The sequence below is a fragment of the Apodemus sylvaticus genome, chromosome 20, assembly GCF_947179515.1.
Source record: "Apodemus sylvaticus chromosome 20, mApoSyl1.1, whole genome shotgun sequence".
Taxonomy (NCBI): Eukaryota; Metazoa; Chordata; class Mammalia; order Rodentia; family Muridae; genus Apodemus; species Apodemus sylvaticus.
The window spans coordinates 54,863,069-54,878,779 of NC_067491.1; the positions used below are offsets into that span (position 1 = coordinate 54,863,069).

Here is a 15,711-nt window from a genome sequence, read left to right on the forward strand (position 1 = left end):
TGTGAGGCTGACACCGCCCCCTCCCCCGGGTGGCGGTGGGGCAATCGATCCTTCTGCACCCCGAGCGGTGGAGCTCCATCGCTCTGTCACCCGGTTTCCTGTCGGCAGCTCCGCCCTCACCATGCCAAGTCCCCCCCGAGTCGTGGTGGCCGCCAGAGGGTCCTGGGGGAGCTACGCCGTTGTGTAGTTGTGTAAGACTGCAGGCTGGAGCTGCTATGGGCTTGGGTTCCCGTGTCTGTTTTCCCCCGCAGTTATTTTCCTGGGAACCTTTCAAATGCGTGTGTAGGCTCGCCTGCAGCCTAGTGGTGTATGGGGCGGAGAGGAAATCAGTGTGTGTCCAGGCGCTTCCTCACACTGCCCAAGTCCTTAGGAAGAATCCGCTCTTTGAGTAGGAGGAGATGTGTTCTCTCTGACATCATTGTTACTTTCCTTCGAGGGGCCATTCATTGATGATTTTAAGATTACATGCTAATTGGAGGAAGACTTGACTGCGAAAAGTATTGCAGTAGCGATAAGCCCAAACTCTTAAGACCTTCATGTAATTCTGGTAACTGGGCAGCAAAGGGCCTAATGCTTATATTCTACCCCAAATAAACGAGGGTAGAGAGAAAGAGCAAAAGGGAAGGGAGTTTGACCTGAGGTCATTCTGTGCTTTGGGTGACTATAATGGAAAGATTGTGTGCTGAGTTTTACTGAGAGTGGGTCAAAGATGGCAAGTGTGGAAAAAGCAGCATGGTTGGAGGAAGAAGTTAGTGTTTTGTCACTGTTCGATCCAGCCATACATTTTTGGGACTTACGGGCATTTGGATTTTTTTCTTAAAATTTTATTTTATATGTATGGGTGTTTTGCCTTTGTGCATGTATGTGCACTGCATGCATACCTGGTGACCATGAGATCAGAAAATCTCCTTTCTTCTGGGATTGGAGTTACAGATGGCTCTGAGCCATCTGTGGGTGCTGGGAGTCAAACTCAGTTCTTCTGGGAGAGCAGCCAGTACTGTTAACCACTGAGCCATCTCTCTAGTCTGTGGCAAATGGGCATTTATCAAGTTTGTGTCTGGGTGGGTCATATATTTAAAGGGACAGGCCTGGAAGTAACATCATGTATGTGTAAGGGGGAAAGTGTTTCTCAAGGATAGAAAATATTATGACGTAGAAGGCCGGTGACTGCCGTTTACCAGGAGTACATGCTTGGGTAAAACTCATCAACTCTAGCAATTTCTGTTCGCCACCAGGCAAATAGCAAGCGTGTGGTTCAGATAGAGTATAATTTGTCCCTTGTGAGAAAGATGCATTTTCATAGTATATTTTGGTATAATCTTCAAAATTGGTCGGTGTCCAGGATTCTGCCGAGGGCAGAGGACCTTCGACTTTGATGAACAGCAGGCATGTCTTTGGATTTTTTCCTTTTCTTTATATATCTGTAAATTTGTTTATTTCTGGGGACAGGGTCTCACTGTCTTCGTGGCTGGCTAGCCTGGGGCTCGTGTAGAGCTCCTCTGGAACTCAGCAGTCTGCCCACTTCTGCCTCTTGAGTGCAGGGATTAAAAGCACGCGTGTATCTTTCCTTCTTTCAGGCAACATTTGACCTCATGCTGATTAGACATGTAGAGGGCTACCCTTCTCTCACTGTAGGACAGGGAGAGTGACCAGACAGAGTATAAATATATCCTTGGGCTGGAATCTGCAGTAAGACGATAAAGTGGGACTGAGCCTTAAAACTGTCGGGATTTATTTTTTTTGAAATTCATTTATTTTTATGTGTATAACTGTTTGTGTGCATATATGTGTGTATATAACTCATGTTTGGCCATTGCCCACAATGACCAGAAAAAGGCATCAGATGTCCTGGAACTGGAGTTATGGATAGTTGTAGGCCCCCATGTGCGTTCTGAGAATCAAATCCTGGTACTCTTCAAGAGCACAGTGTTCTTAACCACTGAGCCATCTCTCTTGCCACCCTAGCCTTAATCTCTCCTCCCTTCCCCTCCCTCTCCTTCCCCTCCCCTTCCTCTCCCCCCTCTGTGTGTGTGTGTGTGTGTGTGTGTTTTCTTCTTCCACTACATGGGTTCTAGGGATCCAGCTTAGGTCTTGAGGCTTGGTGGCAAGCCCCTTTAGACCTGCCAAGCCATCTTACTGGCTGGAACGTCTTAGGATGGCACCAAGTCTAGGTGTCAGAGTTCAATTGTAGGACATCCTACTGGTATTGGAGAATCTCTTACTGTCACCGATGGCATAAAATGCCAGCACAATTGAAGATTCTCAACTAACTGTAGGTGTTTGGCCACTACTTTGAATTGATTTTGTACAGGAAAGAAGCTGGTACCACCGAAAACCGTGCAAAGTTGAAGTTTTCAGTGGCATTTCCTAGACGCTCAGGAGTTCCTGATTTGCTAGAAGTGAAGCATCTTGGTCTGCACCTGCACAGTGACCGTGGTGTCTAAGCACAGAGGCGAGTTCTTCCTCGTGATCTGAAAGTGTCTCAAGCCATTTCTCTGATCTCACCGTTTGTTTTCCTCGCAGACTTGTGTCTCTTACAAAACTATTCTGAGTTTCTTTTGTGATTTGGGTGTGACACGGTGATGTTTCAGTTCTGTGTGTAGGTTCATTCTTGCAGACCATGCGTCAGGGATCCAAGGCAGGACTGTTGTCCCGAGGCTGTGGACAACTTGCTCTATACAATCTAGTCGGAGTTCAGCGAGTGCTCCCGAGAGACCGGGTCTCAGTACCCTCTCCCATCCAAAGAATAATAAAAAATAATAATAAAAAAGTGACGTTTGTCCCAGGTCAGATCCTGGATAGCTGGAATGCTAGGTCTGAGGGAGTGAAGGATCGCAGGATAGACCTTTCTGGAGGCAGTTCACCCCTCCCACCTTTACAGGGACGCAGAGGTTAAACCTAGATCACCAGGTCTTCACAGCAGACACCTCTGTCTGCTGAGCCATCTTGCTATCCCTGGGAATCCTTAAAATAAGGTATTTGTTAGCAGTCACGTTGAATGGCAGCACGTGTGTCCCCGTGTGGTCACACTATTGGTGAACCGTAGGCCATCGTCACTTGCAGAGGCTTGCTCTGATTTTATTCAGCCCCTTACACAGAGCCTTTCTCCTTCACTTTCCCCCTCCCTGGTTTTCCTTTTTAACAGATTTATAAATTGTTTATCACTAAGTGACATTTTGCCTTCTTTGAATTGTGAATGAGATAGCAGTGCAGCTAATACTGTTTTAAACATTGTGGCTTCATTATCCAAGTCTCTGGCAGTTTGTTGGTACTGATAACGAAACTTGTCATAAAGCCAGCCTACTGTCCCTTTTCTCTGCTTGCTGGAATCGGCTTTGGTATTTGGAATCGTTAATTGGAATTGTTCTGTTTTGCTTCTTTTGTGCCTTCTTTGTGTTTATTTGGGGATGTTCATAAAATTTTGTCCCCAAGTGCATATTGTGTTCTTACACAATGGAAACATATAGGTGATTTTTCAACTATGGGTAAAGTCAAATTTAGCAAGAAATTTTGTACTTTTATAGATGTGTATTTATTGTGTGATTTAACAACACTTTAAATAATCTAGTTTATTGTTTAGCATTAAATATAATAGCAAGCATAATTTATGATTGTATGTTATTTGTACTGATTATCTTTGACATTCATTGAGCATTTTTCTTATGTAACCCTTCATGTTTTATGAGTCTGTCTTTACATAGTTCTCTTTCACCTGTTTTTCTCATTGTTCCATATGAATAGTATGTTCTAATTACAGATTCAGTTGTATATGGTTCAGTTGTATACAGACTTAGTTTTATATACATAAGTATTAAGATAATGCTGCATAACCTTACTAAAATTGCCTATTGATTCTAGGTTTTTATTAGTTTTTTGGGATTTTCTGCACAGATCACCATATCATTTGTGAAGAAAGCCAGTTTTATTCCTTCTTAATACTAGTTTTCTGTATTAGTTTTTCCTTTTTTTTCATCTTTTTATGGCTTTTATATGGTCTTATATGTTTGCTTAGGTGACAGATTCTACAGAGTTATTTTTATATATCTCTCAATCCTGCCTAGTTACAAGAATTACTACTTGGAGTCTGGGTGTTGTGGCACACACTTTTAATCTCAGTACTTGGGAAGCAGAGGTAGGTGAATTTCTGTGACGTGAACCTGTTCTACATAGTAGGATTGTGTTCTGGGACAGTTAGGGCTACGCAGAGAGACTCTGTTTTAAAAACTAAAACACGTAGTTGCAGGATATTACTCCACTTCTTCACTGATAATACTTAATGTTATTTGTTAAGAAACTATTCATATTTATTTACAAAAGATGTATGTCTGATTTGCATTCCTTGTAATGTTATCTTATTATGGTGTCATGACAGGATGAGACTCATGGCGTAGATCAGTAATTGTTTCCTCTGCTTCTACACCTTGGAAGAGGTAGTAGGTGATTGATACCATTTTCATGAAACATTAGAATGAACCAATGAAACTGCTTTGTCTCTCCTGTTTGGGAAACATGCTTCGTACTATTTCAATTTCTTTAATACATACAGCCCTGTGTGCATGCTTTGCCTTCTTGTGGTTTTATCAGTAGTTGCTTTTGGGGATCCTTTCATTTCATCTAATACTACATTTATGCACAGAACTTCATTAAATCTCGTGATATTGATAATGGTCACCGGGTTAGCAGGAGCAACACTCTTCTCATTGCCCATGATATTAGTTACATTTCTTGTTCCTGTGAGAAGGTACCTGACAAGAAATAAACTAAGGGAAGACGGCCTTACGTTAGCTTACATTCAGAAGGAATGCGGCCGAGGAGGAAAGGCCCAGTGGCAGGCGGTCACCTTCTGTCCTCAGGAAGCAGACGAGCTGCAAGAAGTGGAACCAACTGTAAAACCACAGGCCTTCCCCTAGGGAGCCACTGCGCCACCTCAGGGCTTGACAGCAGCGCCACCACCAGGGTAGGACCAAGGGTTCAAACTCACCAGTCTGTCACTCTTCAGATTCAAACTGTTGTCTTCTGGTGTGTGTGTATGTGTGTGTGTGTGTGTGTGTGTGTGTGTGTGTGTGTGTGTAGGGGGGCAGGTCCCCTACACATTAGCCTCATTTGGAAGAGACTGTACTTGTTAAAGACTATTTTCATCTTACAGTTACTACCTTCTTCATTTACATAATTACAATTATTTCCCTTGCGGTTCTTTAATACCATCTCCCTCAGCATCCCTTCTGCCTACCATCCTAAATACATCTATTGTTGAACTTTCTCTGTCTTCTAATAGCATTTGGTGGAGTTGCACGAGTACAGAGAATTGGCTTTTCATGGTGCGATTGGCATCATCTTAAGAAGAGTAGAGTAAGAATCTCCATCAGCAGGAATCACACAGCTAATGTGGCCGTCTTGGGAAGTAGTGTTCTCTTGGGGGTGCCGCTTGGCCCAGGTACTGTATTTTGAGTTAAGACATTGACTTAAACCTCACCGCCACAGCTCAACCTTACTTACTACACACGGGTGAAATGGCCTCAGGTCTTCCTATGCGTTGGGTCTACAAACTTGATTCTGCCTTAAGTTACCTTCTGTGGACAATGTTCGGAGGAGAAATGGGTAGCACCCTTAAATTAGACAGAAATATTGTCCAAGATATTGTTCTAAAAAAAAAAAAAACTACACATGGATATTTCAGGAATCCTGTGAGATTTGTGGAATGGATAAGGAAAGCTGCAGTGGAAGTGAATGTTTGCTCGTCTTTGTCATGAGCAATAGACAGAACAATTTGCCAGAACCAGAGAGGCACTAACTTAATAACCTGTCGCCTAGGACGGGAGTCTGTATCCTTAGTATCAGTGTTAGCTAGAATATATGCATTGTCTTTAATCTTCTGTTTGGTGTGTTTTCTGCTTAATCTTCCCTTGAGCTATGGCACTCGAAGCCAGCGGCCACTGGAGCCTCTCTCATGAGTATCCAGCATCCCGAGTAACAGGCCAGGAGGAATGAGAGTGTATGTACTAGGTAGCTAGTACCTAGCATACTAGACTGGTTTCAGTTTTCCATCAGAGACTCAGGTGTTGTGTCTGGGAATTTACTGTGCAGCTTTCTTAAAGTGCCAATGTCAGCTCCCTCCTCTCCAACTTCTTGTACAAGATGCTCATTGAAGTTTTTATAACGAGGTGTATGCTACTGTTTTTTGTCATAATGTGTTTATCTGCTGTCCACTGTTTCTGACAAACACTGAGGCATGTCCTAGAACATGTCCTCCATATAAGAAGACAACTGCTTGCTTTTTTTTTTTTTATTAAGCTCATCTCTGATGTCAGACAGGATCGCGTCATTGTTGTATAAATATAGATACTTTTCCTATGGAGATGAAACATACATCTACCTGCCCTAGAAAGGAACTCAAGACAGATCAAAGTAACGATTGCTCTGGACTTTTTTTTAACTATTGCCAAAAAATGGCTGGAAGAATCCAAACCCTACTGGGTTGCTAGATTACGACAAGGAGCAGTTGAAGCACCTAATTCTGTGCTGCATTATTTTTCTTCACCCCAATCCTGGTAAGTCTCTAGGTCTGTCCCCGATGTCCTGAGAAACAGCATGCACCTGGTATTGCTTCATGTGTCAGCAGAGGGCAGGGTCGCTGTATCCCTCAGTCTCCCCTGTTACAACCTATGCCCCATGCAGAATTAATGTCTCAGGATGTTTGTGTCAGAGACACTACCCCAGCTGTTCCATGTGGCACCACACAGTCAATGTAGATGGATGTACACCAGTAGTCTGAGATGAGTGTACAGTGGGTTGACTGATACCCAGAGAAAGATGCTAATGATAGGTCTCTTCTCCGGATGGATTCTGGCTGTGGCGCGCTGACAATTCAGTGGACTTTGGCTGAGGCTACCTTCTTAAGCTTACTCAAAGTTCTAGATTTATTAAAGCTACTCATCCAAGGGATGCATCCTTCTTTTGCTGTGAGACTTTGTCTGTGGCCTTTCACTCAACAGAAAGGAAGACCCCGTAATACAGTGGTTCTCAATGTTCCTAATACTGTAACCCTTTAATACAGTTCCTCATGTTTTGGTGACTTCTAACCATAAAATTTTTATTGGTACTTCCTATCATTTTGCTACTGCTATGAACCTTAATGTAAACATCTGATTCTGTAGAATATCTGATGTATGACCCACAGGTTGAGAACTGCTGTTGTAGAGGGTCCTGGAAGTATTCCCTGGCCTTACAGGGTTCCAGCCCCATCTTATCCTGACAACCCCACGACTGACCTTACAGTACCAGTCAGTACTTGCAGTCCGTGCAGGGGATGCTTAGCTCCTAGCATGCACCCCACCAAGCTGTCACCAGGTGAGATTCTCAGTACTTTTGTTTCTCCGTCTAGGTTGGGTAAGCTCCTTGGACTTCAAGAAGTAGGACAGTTGTTAGACCCACCCGCTTTGCTCTCACATGGTCCCTAATGACAAAGGTGACAGATGGGAGTTGCCCCCTAACTCCAGGGTAAGGTCCTGTTCTCTGACCTCTCTCCACCTATGGTATATCAGGTCCTCTCCTCTACCCTGGGCTCTGTTCATTTCTCCAATGGGGCGCTAAGGAACAAGCTTTGCCCACTTCTCCTTTTGTGCCTTCCTGCCCACGCTACCCCCAAGGTTTTGGTTCCAGTTTTTTTCCCTTCTGTTTAGAAACTACCTCTGGACAGTTGTGTTGTTCTTTTGTTCAGTGTTCATTCTTAGATACCCACCATTGCTGCTACTGCTAGTGTGTTCATCCTCCCTTCGGAATGTATTCTCGCCTTCAAGACACTCAGGAAAGCATGGCTGAGGGGCAGCAGGTTGGTTACTGCCACACCCAAGGGAAGATGGGGTTCTGCTACTTGGATAGGTCAGTTTTGGGCACTACTTGGAAAAAGGAGGCCCACTTTAATGGGAGAAGGGTATAGGGACCACTGTCTCCCCTTGTTCTGTGGTGGAGGGAGGGCTGGTAATTGTCCCAGCCTGGTTTCTATTTGCAGTTACTTGAATAAAGAAAAAATAACTTTTGAGGAGGTGCTATCTTGAACTTATTGTATTGCATCTAAAATTGTGACATCATTCCTATTGTTTCATTGTTCTTTGACATTTTCCAAATTATTTTTTAAAAGTAATGTTTGTTAGCTTAGTAAATTACTTTCCAGAATGCCTGTGGTTACTTCATAAGAAACCCAGAACCTTCCAGAAGTTTTCTCTTAGTGCAGGCATAATAAATATATTGAACTATAATAAATTGTGACAAAAAGTGATAATTACTCTCAGAGCAGTTCAGTAAACTCATCGTTCACATGACAGTTTGGGAATGAACAAGTGGTCGCCCTCTGGTGATCATGTTGGGAATTTTCAAGCTTTTAAAGGGAAAGCAGGACTTAAGCAGCTAACACATTGTCTACAGAAACTCTGGGAGCATTTTAAGTCTCCACCCTTTGCTATCAATCTGTCGAGATCCATCCCAAGAGCAATATATAGACACCTGCAAAAATCAAACTCTGGATTCAGTCATTTCTAAGAATATGTAGACGCAGGATAGCTGGTGTTACTGTGTGTGCACTAAGTAGCTGGACTGTCTTGAGAGGTGTTAAAGTGCGTACCAACAAACCCCCAAATCTTGCTGGATTGCAAGATCCAGCAGCATAATTGGCCTTCCTGTCCTGTTATTTCCTTAACCAAGAGTTCCGATCTATTATAGGAATCGCTGTGTAAAAGGCAGAGGGTAAACATTGGTGAAGGAGAGGGTCAGGACCTTTGGAGAACACACACCCTGTGAACTTCTTGGAGAATGCATCTTCTTTGCAGTGCTGTGAATCTCATTCTTTTTCCTGATATGGCACATTTTAGGACTGTCTAACTTTTGAGGATGTGGCTGTGAACTTCACTTTGGAGGAGTGGGATTTGCTGGATCCTTCCCAGAAGCAACTCTACACAGATGTGATGCAGGAAACCTTCAAAAACCTAATTGCTATAGGTAAAGATAAGGTTATTTCCTTGTTTAACAATGAGAGAGCTGTCTTGCTTGCCAATGCTGTTCAGTGATTTAGAATATAAAGGGTAATTGTGGTGAATATTCCAAGCATATACGTGTTGTACTATGAACTTATAGGAGTTAATATAGATAGATTTCATAATACTTTTTCTGGCTCTGTATTTTAGGACAAATTGAGGAAAGCCAGAGGAGTAAAGATGATGAAGATTCTAGGAGAAATCTAAGGTAATTTGTCCCGTCCAGATAAGAGGAATGTTGATTAGGAATTTGGGAATGAAAGGTAGCTGGGTGGTACAGTAGTTAATGACAGTTGTCCTTTCAGAGGGCCAGGGTTAGAGTCCCAGCACCCACCATCCATTACTCCAGTCCCGGGAGATTGGACACCCTCGTTTAATCTCCTCCGGCACTGCATGCAGGTATCTCACAGACATGCATGCAATCGAAACACTTATACACAGAAAAATAAATAAATAAATAAATAGGAAAAACTTCAAAGAATATAGAAAATTTAAAAATAAACCCAACTTCAAAATAATTTAATCTTAAATAATTTTATAAAAATCCATAGAGGATTGGTGACATACTGACAAGGTGATATTTGATCTTCTGATCATCAAGTATACATAAAATCTGTTTCATGTACAAATTATTTTAAAATGATATGGTCTATGTAGAGACTTGAAGTGCCAGGGTGGTGGGAGATACCCAGGGGTCCTCTACCCTCTCAGAGAAGAAGGGGAAGGTGGGTAGGGGGAGGGACTATGGGAGGAGGGGACTAGGAGTGGGGGGCAGTGATCAGTATATAAAGGGAAGAAATAATTTTTTTAAAAAATGACATGGAAAGAAAACAAACAAACAAAGAAAATGATATGGCCTGGACAGATAGTGAGTCGGGGGTAAGAACACATGCTGTGTGAGCATTAGTACTTGGGCTCCATGGTCCCCGCACTCAGGAGTTTTTTAAAGTAGAGATTGAGCTGTTCCTAGGGCTTTCTGGCTATCAGCCAAGCTGGAAGAGCGAGAAAGGTAGCGTGGGTTCCAGACTCAATAAGAGATCCCTGTCTCAAGAGGCTGACATGGAAAGTGATAGAAGAGGGTCCCTGGTGTTCTCATTTGACCTGCACATGCAGACACCACAGACGCACACACTTGCCACACCCCACACAGTAAGGACTAACAAGGACGGCTCGGTAGGGACAGGTGCTTCCACTAAGCTCATGCGCTTGGCTCCATCCCGGGACATGCATGGTGATCACGACGACCAACTCTGGCAGGTTGCCCTCTGATATTTACATTGAGGTAGCGAAATATCATCAGCCATCTCTCTCTCTCTCTCTCTCTCTCTCTCTCTCTCTCTCTCTCTCTCTCTCTCTCTCTCTCTCTCTTCTCTCTCTCTCTCTCTCTCTCTCTCTCACACACACACACACACACACACACACATACACAAAGTAAAGAAATGTCGTGGGGGCTGAAGACTGAGCTCACAAATACCATTCTTGAAGAAACCCTGAGTTTGGTTCCCTGCATCCATGTTGAAGCAACTCACAAAAATCTATACTCTAGTTCTAGACAATCTACAGGTACCACACTTACACACACACACACACACACACACACAGACACAGACACAGACATAATTAAATATAAAACAAATCTTTATGGTTTTTAAAAATAAAATATTGTTTTAAAGATTAAATAAATAATAAAAGAAAATGTATGACGTTTTGTTTTGAGTATGAGGTATGTTTTTTAAAAATGAAGAGCATATTGACCCAACAAAGTTTTCCTCTAAGATCTTTATACAGTCTCCTCTACTTACCCAGTAATAATAATTTAAAAGCTTGAAGGAATGTCTTCTTTCCACTGCTTATCATCTTCAAAATATCTTGATTATATGCAAGTATTTTAAAATCTGAAAGCATTTTTATAGAAGCATTTCATTTAAAGAATACGTGTCATAGAGAGGTCCCTTCACTACTAATTATAATTCTAGCAGTAGATGGTAGTTAGTTTAAGGCCAGCTTAAGCATTATAGCAAGAAGCAAGACTCTGCAAAACACGAGTACTGAACAAATGAATAATGAAAAATAAACAAGTAAACAAACAAACTTAATGACATGGACATTCAGTGTTTGCAGAATATTTTACTTGGTACAAATGTTAACATCTATATGAATGCCAGTATCTTCACATTACATGTCCTCTAAAAATCCTGTAGGACATATAGCACATTCATGCTAAAGAATTCTAGCCATGTAAAATATGAATAATTTTCCTGGCTGGTAACTTATAAGTGAAATCTGAGTACTGTGTCTTCTACTTTTTACAGACGTGGACTGGTGGAATTCTTGTATAAACCCAATGAAGGTAGACAATGTGAAGAAATCTTCAGCGAGTTTCCAGATACTGTTATGAACAAGAAAACTTCTCGTGGAGTAAGACTGTGTGAAAGTAATTTATGTGAAGACATTCTTATTGGTCTCCCACCCCTAAATATGCATATACCTGTTCAGCCAGGACATAAACGATATGAATATGAGGTATATGAAGACAGTCTCTATAAATTTAGGGAGTGTGGGAAGGCCTTCATGTATCCCGAATGCTATCTGAAACATGAGAATCCTCACACCATGGAGAAACCGTATAAATGTCATCAGTGTGGGAAAGCCTTTTCTTCTTCAAGTAAGGTTCGCAGACATGAAAGAACTCATACTGGTGAAAAGCCCTACCTGTGTAACCACTGTGGAAAAGCCTTCCCTAGTCGGGGTTCCCTCCGACGTCATGACAGGATTCACAGCGGAGAGAAGCCCTTTGTGTGTAAGTACTGTGGGAAAGCTTTCACTGGTCAAAGTTCCCTTCCACGCCATGAAAGAATTCACAGTGGAGAGAAGCCCTATGTGTGCAAGTACTGTGGCAAATGCTTCATTTCTTCAAGTACCTGTCGAGTACATGAACGGACTCACACTGGAGAGAAACTCTATGTTTGTAACCTGTGTAATAAAGCTGTCACTACTCGTACTTCCCTTCGAAATCATGAAAGAATTCACAGTGGCGAGAAACCCTATGTCTGTGAACAATGTGGAAAAGGTTTCATCTCTTCCGGAACTTTTCGGATACATGAACGGATTCACACTGGAGAGAAGCCCTATCGATGCAAGGAATGTGGTAAAGCCTTCACTATCCAGAGTTCCCTTCAGCGCCATGAAAGGATCCACACTAGGGAAAAGCCCTATGACTGTAAGGAATGTGGGAAAGCGTTCAGTGGGTACAGCTCCCTTCGACGCCATGAAAGGATACACAGTGGAGAAAGGCCCTATGCATGCAAGCAGTGTGGGAAGGCCTTCCCTGCTTTGGGCGACTGTCAGAGACACGAACAGATTCACACTGGTGAGAAGCCCTACGTATGTAAGCAGTGTGGGAAAGCCTTCACTCGCTGTGGTTCCCTTAGAATACATGAGAAGACCCATGCTAGAGAGAATTCCTAAGTGTAAACTGCGGGAAGGACTCCTTATTGCATGCCCTTTCTGTAAAAAAATGTTACAGTGTTTAGGGAAGAAAACAAGTATCAGTATAAAGTTATGACGGCTACCACTAGTCATATTGTTAAATTAACAAACATAAAAGAACTAAGAATGTACCTGATATCAAAACTTGCTCAGAAAGTTAACTGTAAGAAATAGTTTTAAAATTTCGTGAAATTCCTCAGGTAGTAGAGACGCATAAATGTACATTATGAAAGGTCAACCCAAAGTGATTTATGTAGAATGCTCCAACAATTACATCACCTGAAGGAAAATGTCCTAAAATTATACTACACTGATGAGTTTATTACTAAAAGAGATATTTGAACTATTTATTTCAAGTTTAACTTTTGTAAATAAATGGTGGCATGACATAATTGTATGACGTTTGCTTAAACAATGGAGCAAGAATATCTTTTTTTTTTTTTACCCTGTTCCCTACCATTCTGAAGAATTTTGGCTGTTTGAATAGTGGAATGGCTTTTGAGATGTACTTATAGCAAGTATCTTAACAAATGAGTTGGCGCTAGCTCACAGTACTAGGACAAGATTCTCCAGAATGGTGGGAGTGCTCTAACTTGGCATTTCATACGATACTGTTTCTCTTATGGGTCCAGGAATCTAGGAGCCTGGGGATCATTTCTATAACTCACTAGCAATTTTTTTTCATGTTCTGTAGATAACATGGTTCCACCAGGAGGAACGCCCACCCATTTCTTTGAACTGTAAACTATGACACCCACACATACCTGATCCCACATCCATTTAGTCTGGGTTCCTTGTCCCTTGAGTTAACTAAAAATTGTTATTTTCACTGGAATGACAGATCCACATGACCAGTGGGGAATGAGACGATGGAGATGTTCTGATTATTTTTTTGTCTGCTTTACACAAGCTAGAGTTACCTGTAAGAGAAAACGTCATTAGATTGACCTGTAGGCAAGTCTATGGTGGCATTATTTTGATTAATGATGTATGAGACAGGGCTACTGTGGGTAGTGCCACTCCTGGGTAGGTGGCCCTGTGCTGTATAAGAAAGCAGGCTGAGTGAGCTATGAGGAGCAAGCCAAGGTCTTCCTCTATGGTCTCTTCTTCAGATCCTACTTCCAAGTTCTAAGTTCCTGCCTTGAGATTCTTCTACCCTGGCTTCTCTTGGGGTTGGAATAAAAAGTGTAATTAGAGAAAATTAGGAAAAAATCCTTTTTTTCCTCAAGTTGATTTTGATCAGTGTTTTAGCAACAACAACAACAACAACAACAAATCAAACTAGGACACAAGGAAAGGAAATCTATTCCTAGATTTCCTTATTTTTGCCATGTCTGGTGATTAAAACCCATGGGAAGCTACAACTCAGTCCAAACAGGATAATAAATGGCTCAGAATTGAAGTGTGAATCACTTCTCAGGGTAAAGGACTGGTTCATTTGGGTGTATGATGATGTTTTGTTTACTTACAATGTTTTTATACTAAAATTTATTTTAAATAAAAATTAAAAAATCAAGATGCTTAGTGCTTGCTGAAGAGGAAGAAATACAAAGTGACATCAGAAGGTACTTATAAATATCACATGCCTGTGGGTTCCGTTAGAGAAGTGAGGGTTCTAATTATATCGGCTCTTATTTTATTTTTATTTTTTCCTGTTTTTTAATTCAATATCTTTTTTATTTACATTTCAAATGATTTCTCCTTTTCTGGCCCCCCACGGCTCTTATTTTATTAAGAGCATATATGTTGGGCTGGGTGTGATGGCTTTATTCCTTTAATCCCAGCATTCAGGAGGCAAAGGCAAATGAGTCTGTTAGTTCAAGACCAACTTGGTTGATGTAGTGAGTTCCAGAACAGCCGGGGTGCATAGGGAGACCCTGACTCATTTTGATAGTGTTGATTGCCGATGTGACAAACCTAGAATCCCCCGTGAGAGGGCCCCTGAGAATGCCTGTGGACAGTTATCGTGATGAGATAAAAACGAGATGGAAAGACTCACCCACTGCTGAAAGTGCCTATTCCTGACCAGAATCTCTGAGTATATAAAAATGGAGTTAACTATCTGAACACAAACATACAAGGGTTAATTCACTGCTCTCTTTTTTTGGCTATGGATGTGGGAGCTGCCATATTGACTTCCCACAGGGATGGAATTATAAGCCACCAAACCCCCTTTCCTTTATGTTGCTTTTACCTGGGTATTTTGCCACTACAACAGGAAATGAAGCCAAGACATATGTACACATATTAAGCAGATATTAATGTTTTCTTTCATCTCTTCCTTTACCATGTAATATATTTATTGATCTAATAATACTGGGTATTGCTACGTATTGTCATATTTAATTATGGTACAATAAGTGAATAAGCTTTTTTCAAGGGACTTTGACATTTATTCTGAGGAAACAATGTGTTTTCATTTGAACATGAAAATCATGTTAAGTGAAATAACTTTGTTATTGTCTTTATTTAGAAATTGTGTATAACAGATTCACTTGACTGGTGAAATGCACCTGTCTATTAGGGAATTTTCCACAGGAGTGATATGTAGGACAGTCACTTAGAGGGGAAAACTCATATTCACTGTGGGCAGCAGCTCACGACAGCATCCTGGATGAAGTCTCAGGAAACAGCGGCCGGCATGCACCTGCCTTCCTTTCGGTCCGAGTGCATGTACTGCTCCTACTATGATCTCTGTGGTCTTTTTCCTCTTAACGTGGACTTAGCTCTAGTGACTCTCCAGGAGCGTCCAGTATTTTGGCCTCAGATTGGGCCCTTGGAGGCATTCAGCCTTTTAGAGTGGGCAGCTACTCTAAAAATCTGTGCTTCTCTGGTACAGCCAACCGTTGTTGGCTTTTCTTGGTTTGATTCTGGAAAACCCTAATATGATCTAATTAATTGAAAGAGAAGTTTTGCTCTTTTTCAGCTTTTGCAAAATTTATTCAATTTTACAAATTTCAAAGACATATACAGAATGTTTAGGGGTTTGCTTGATGTTTTGTTTTGTTTTGTTATTTGGTCTCGATCCATACTACTAATTTAGAACTATCTACTTTTTAAAAGTCTATGTGTGTAAACATGTATGTGCTGCAGAACATATGTGCCAGTCAGAAGACAGCTTTGGGGGGTCAGGCATCACCTTCCATCCAGCTGAGCCAGGGTCGCTCTTGTTTCTGTGCATCTGATAGCTGCCTGT

The 15,711-nt window shown here is 41.7% G+C and overlaps 1 protein-coding gene across 1 annotated transcript; it reads left to right on the top strand.

The window, feature by feature from the left end:
* Positions 1 to 7,367: 7,367 nt before the first annotated feature.
* Positions 7,368 to 14,400, top strand: LOC127670402 (zinc finger protein 878-like). The gene is made up of 4 exons (XM_052164762.1): positions 7,368 to 7,828; positions 8,865 to 8,991; positions 9,177 to 9,234; positions 11,339 to 14,400. The coding sequence occupies exons 1-4, from the start codon at positions 7,778 to 7,780 to the stop codon at positions 12,492 to 12,494; spliced, it is 1,392 nt and encodes a 463-aa protein (XP_052020722.1). The 5' UTR covers positions 7,368 to 7,777; the 3' UTR covers positions 12,495 to 14,400.
* The last annotated feature ends 1,311 nt before the right edge of the window (positions 14,401 to 15,711 follow it).

Excerpts from the sequence above, each read along its gene's own strand:
- LOC127670402 (XM_052164762.1), top strand. The coding sequence starts at position 7,778 with ATGTATTCTCGCCTTCAAGACACTCAGGAAAGCATGGCTGAGGGGCAG. Across the intron at positions 7,829-8,864 it reads GCATGGCTGAGGGGCAGCAG|GACTGTCTAACTTTTGAGGA; the intron begins GTTGGTTACTGC and ends GGCACATTTTAG. Across the intron at positions 8,992-9,176 it reads CAAAAACCTAATTGCTATAG|GACAAATTGAGGAAAGCCAG; the intron begins GTAAAGATAAGG and ends TCTGTATTTTAG.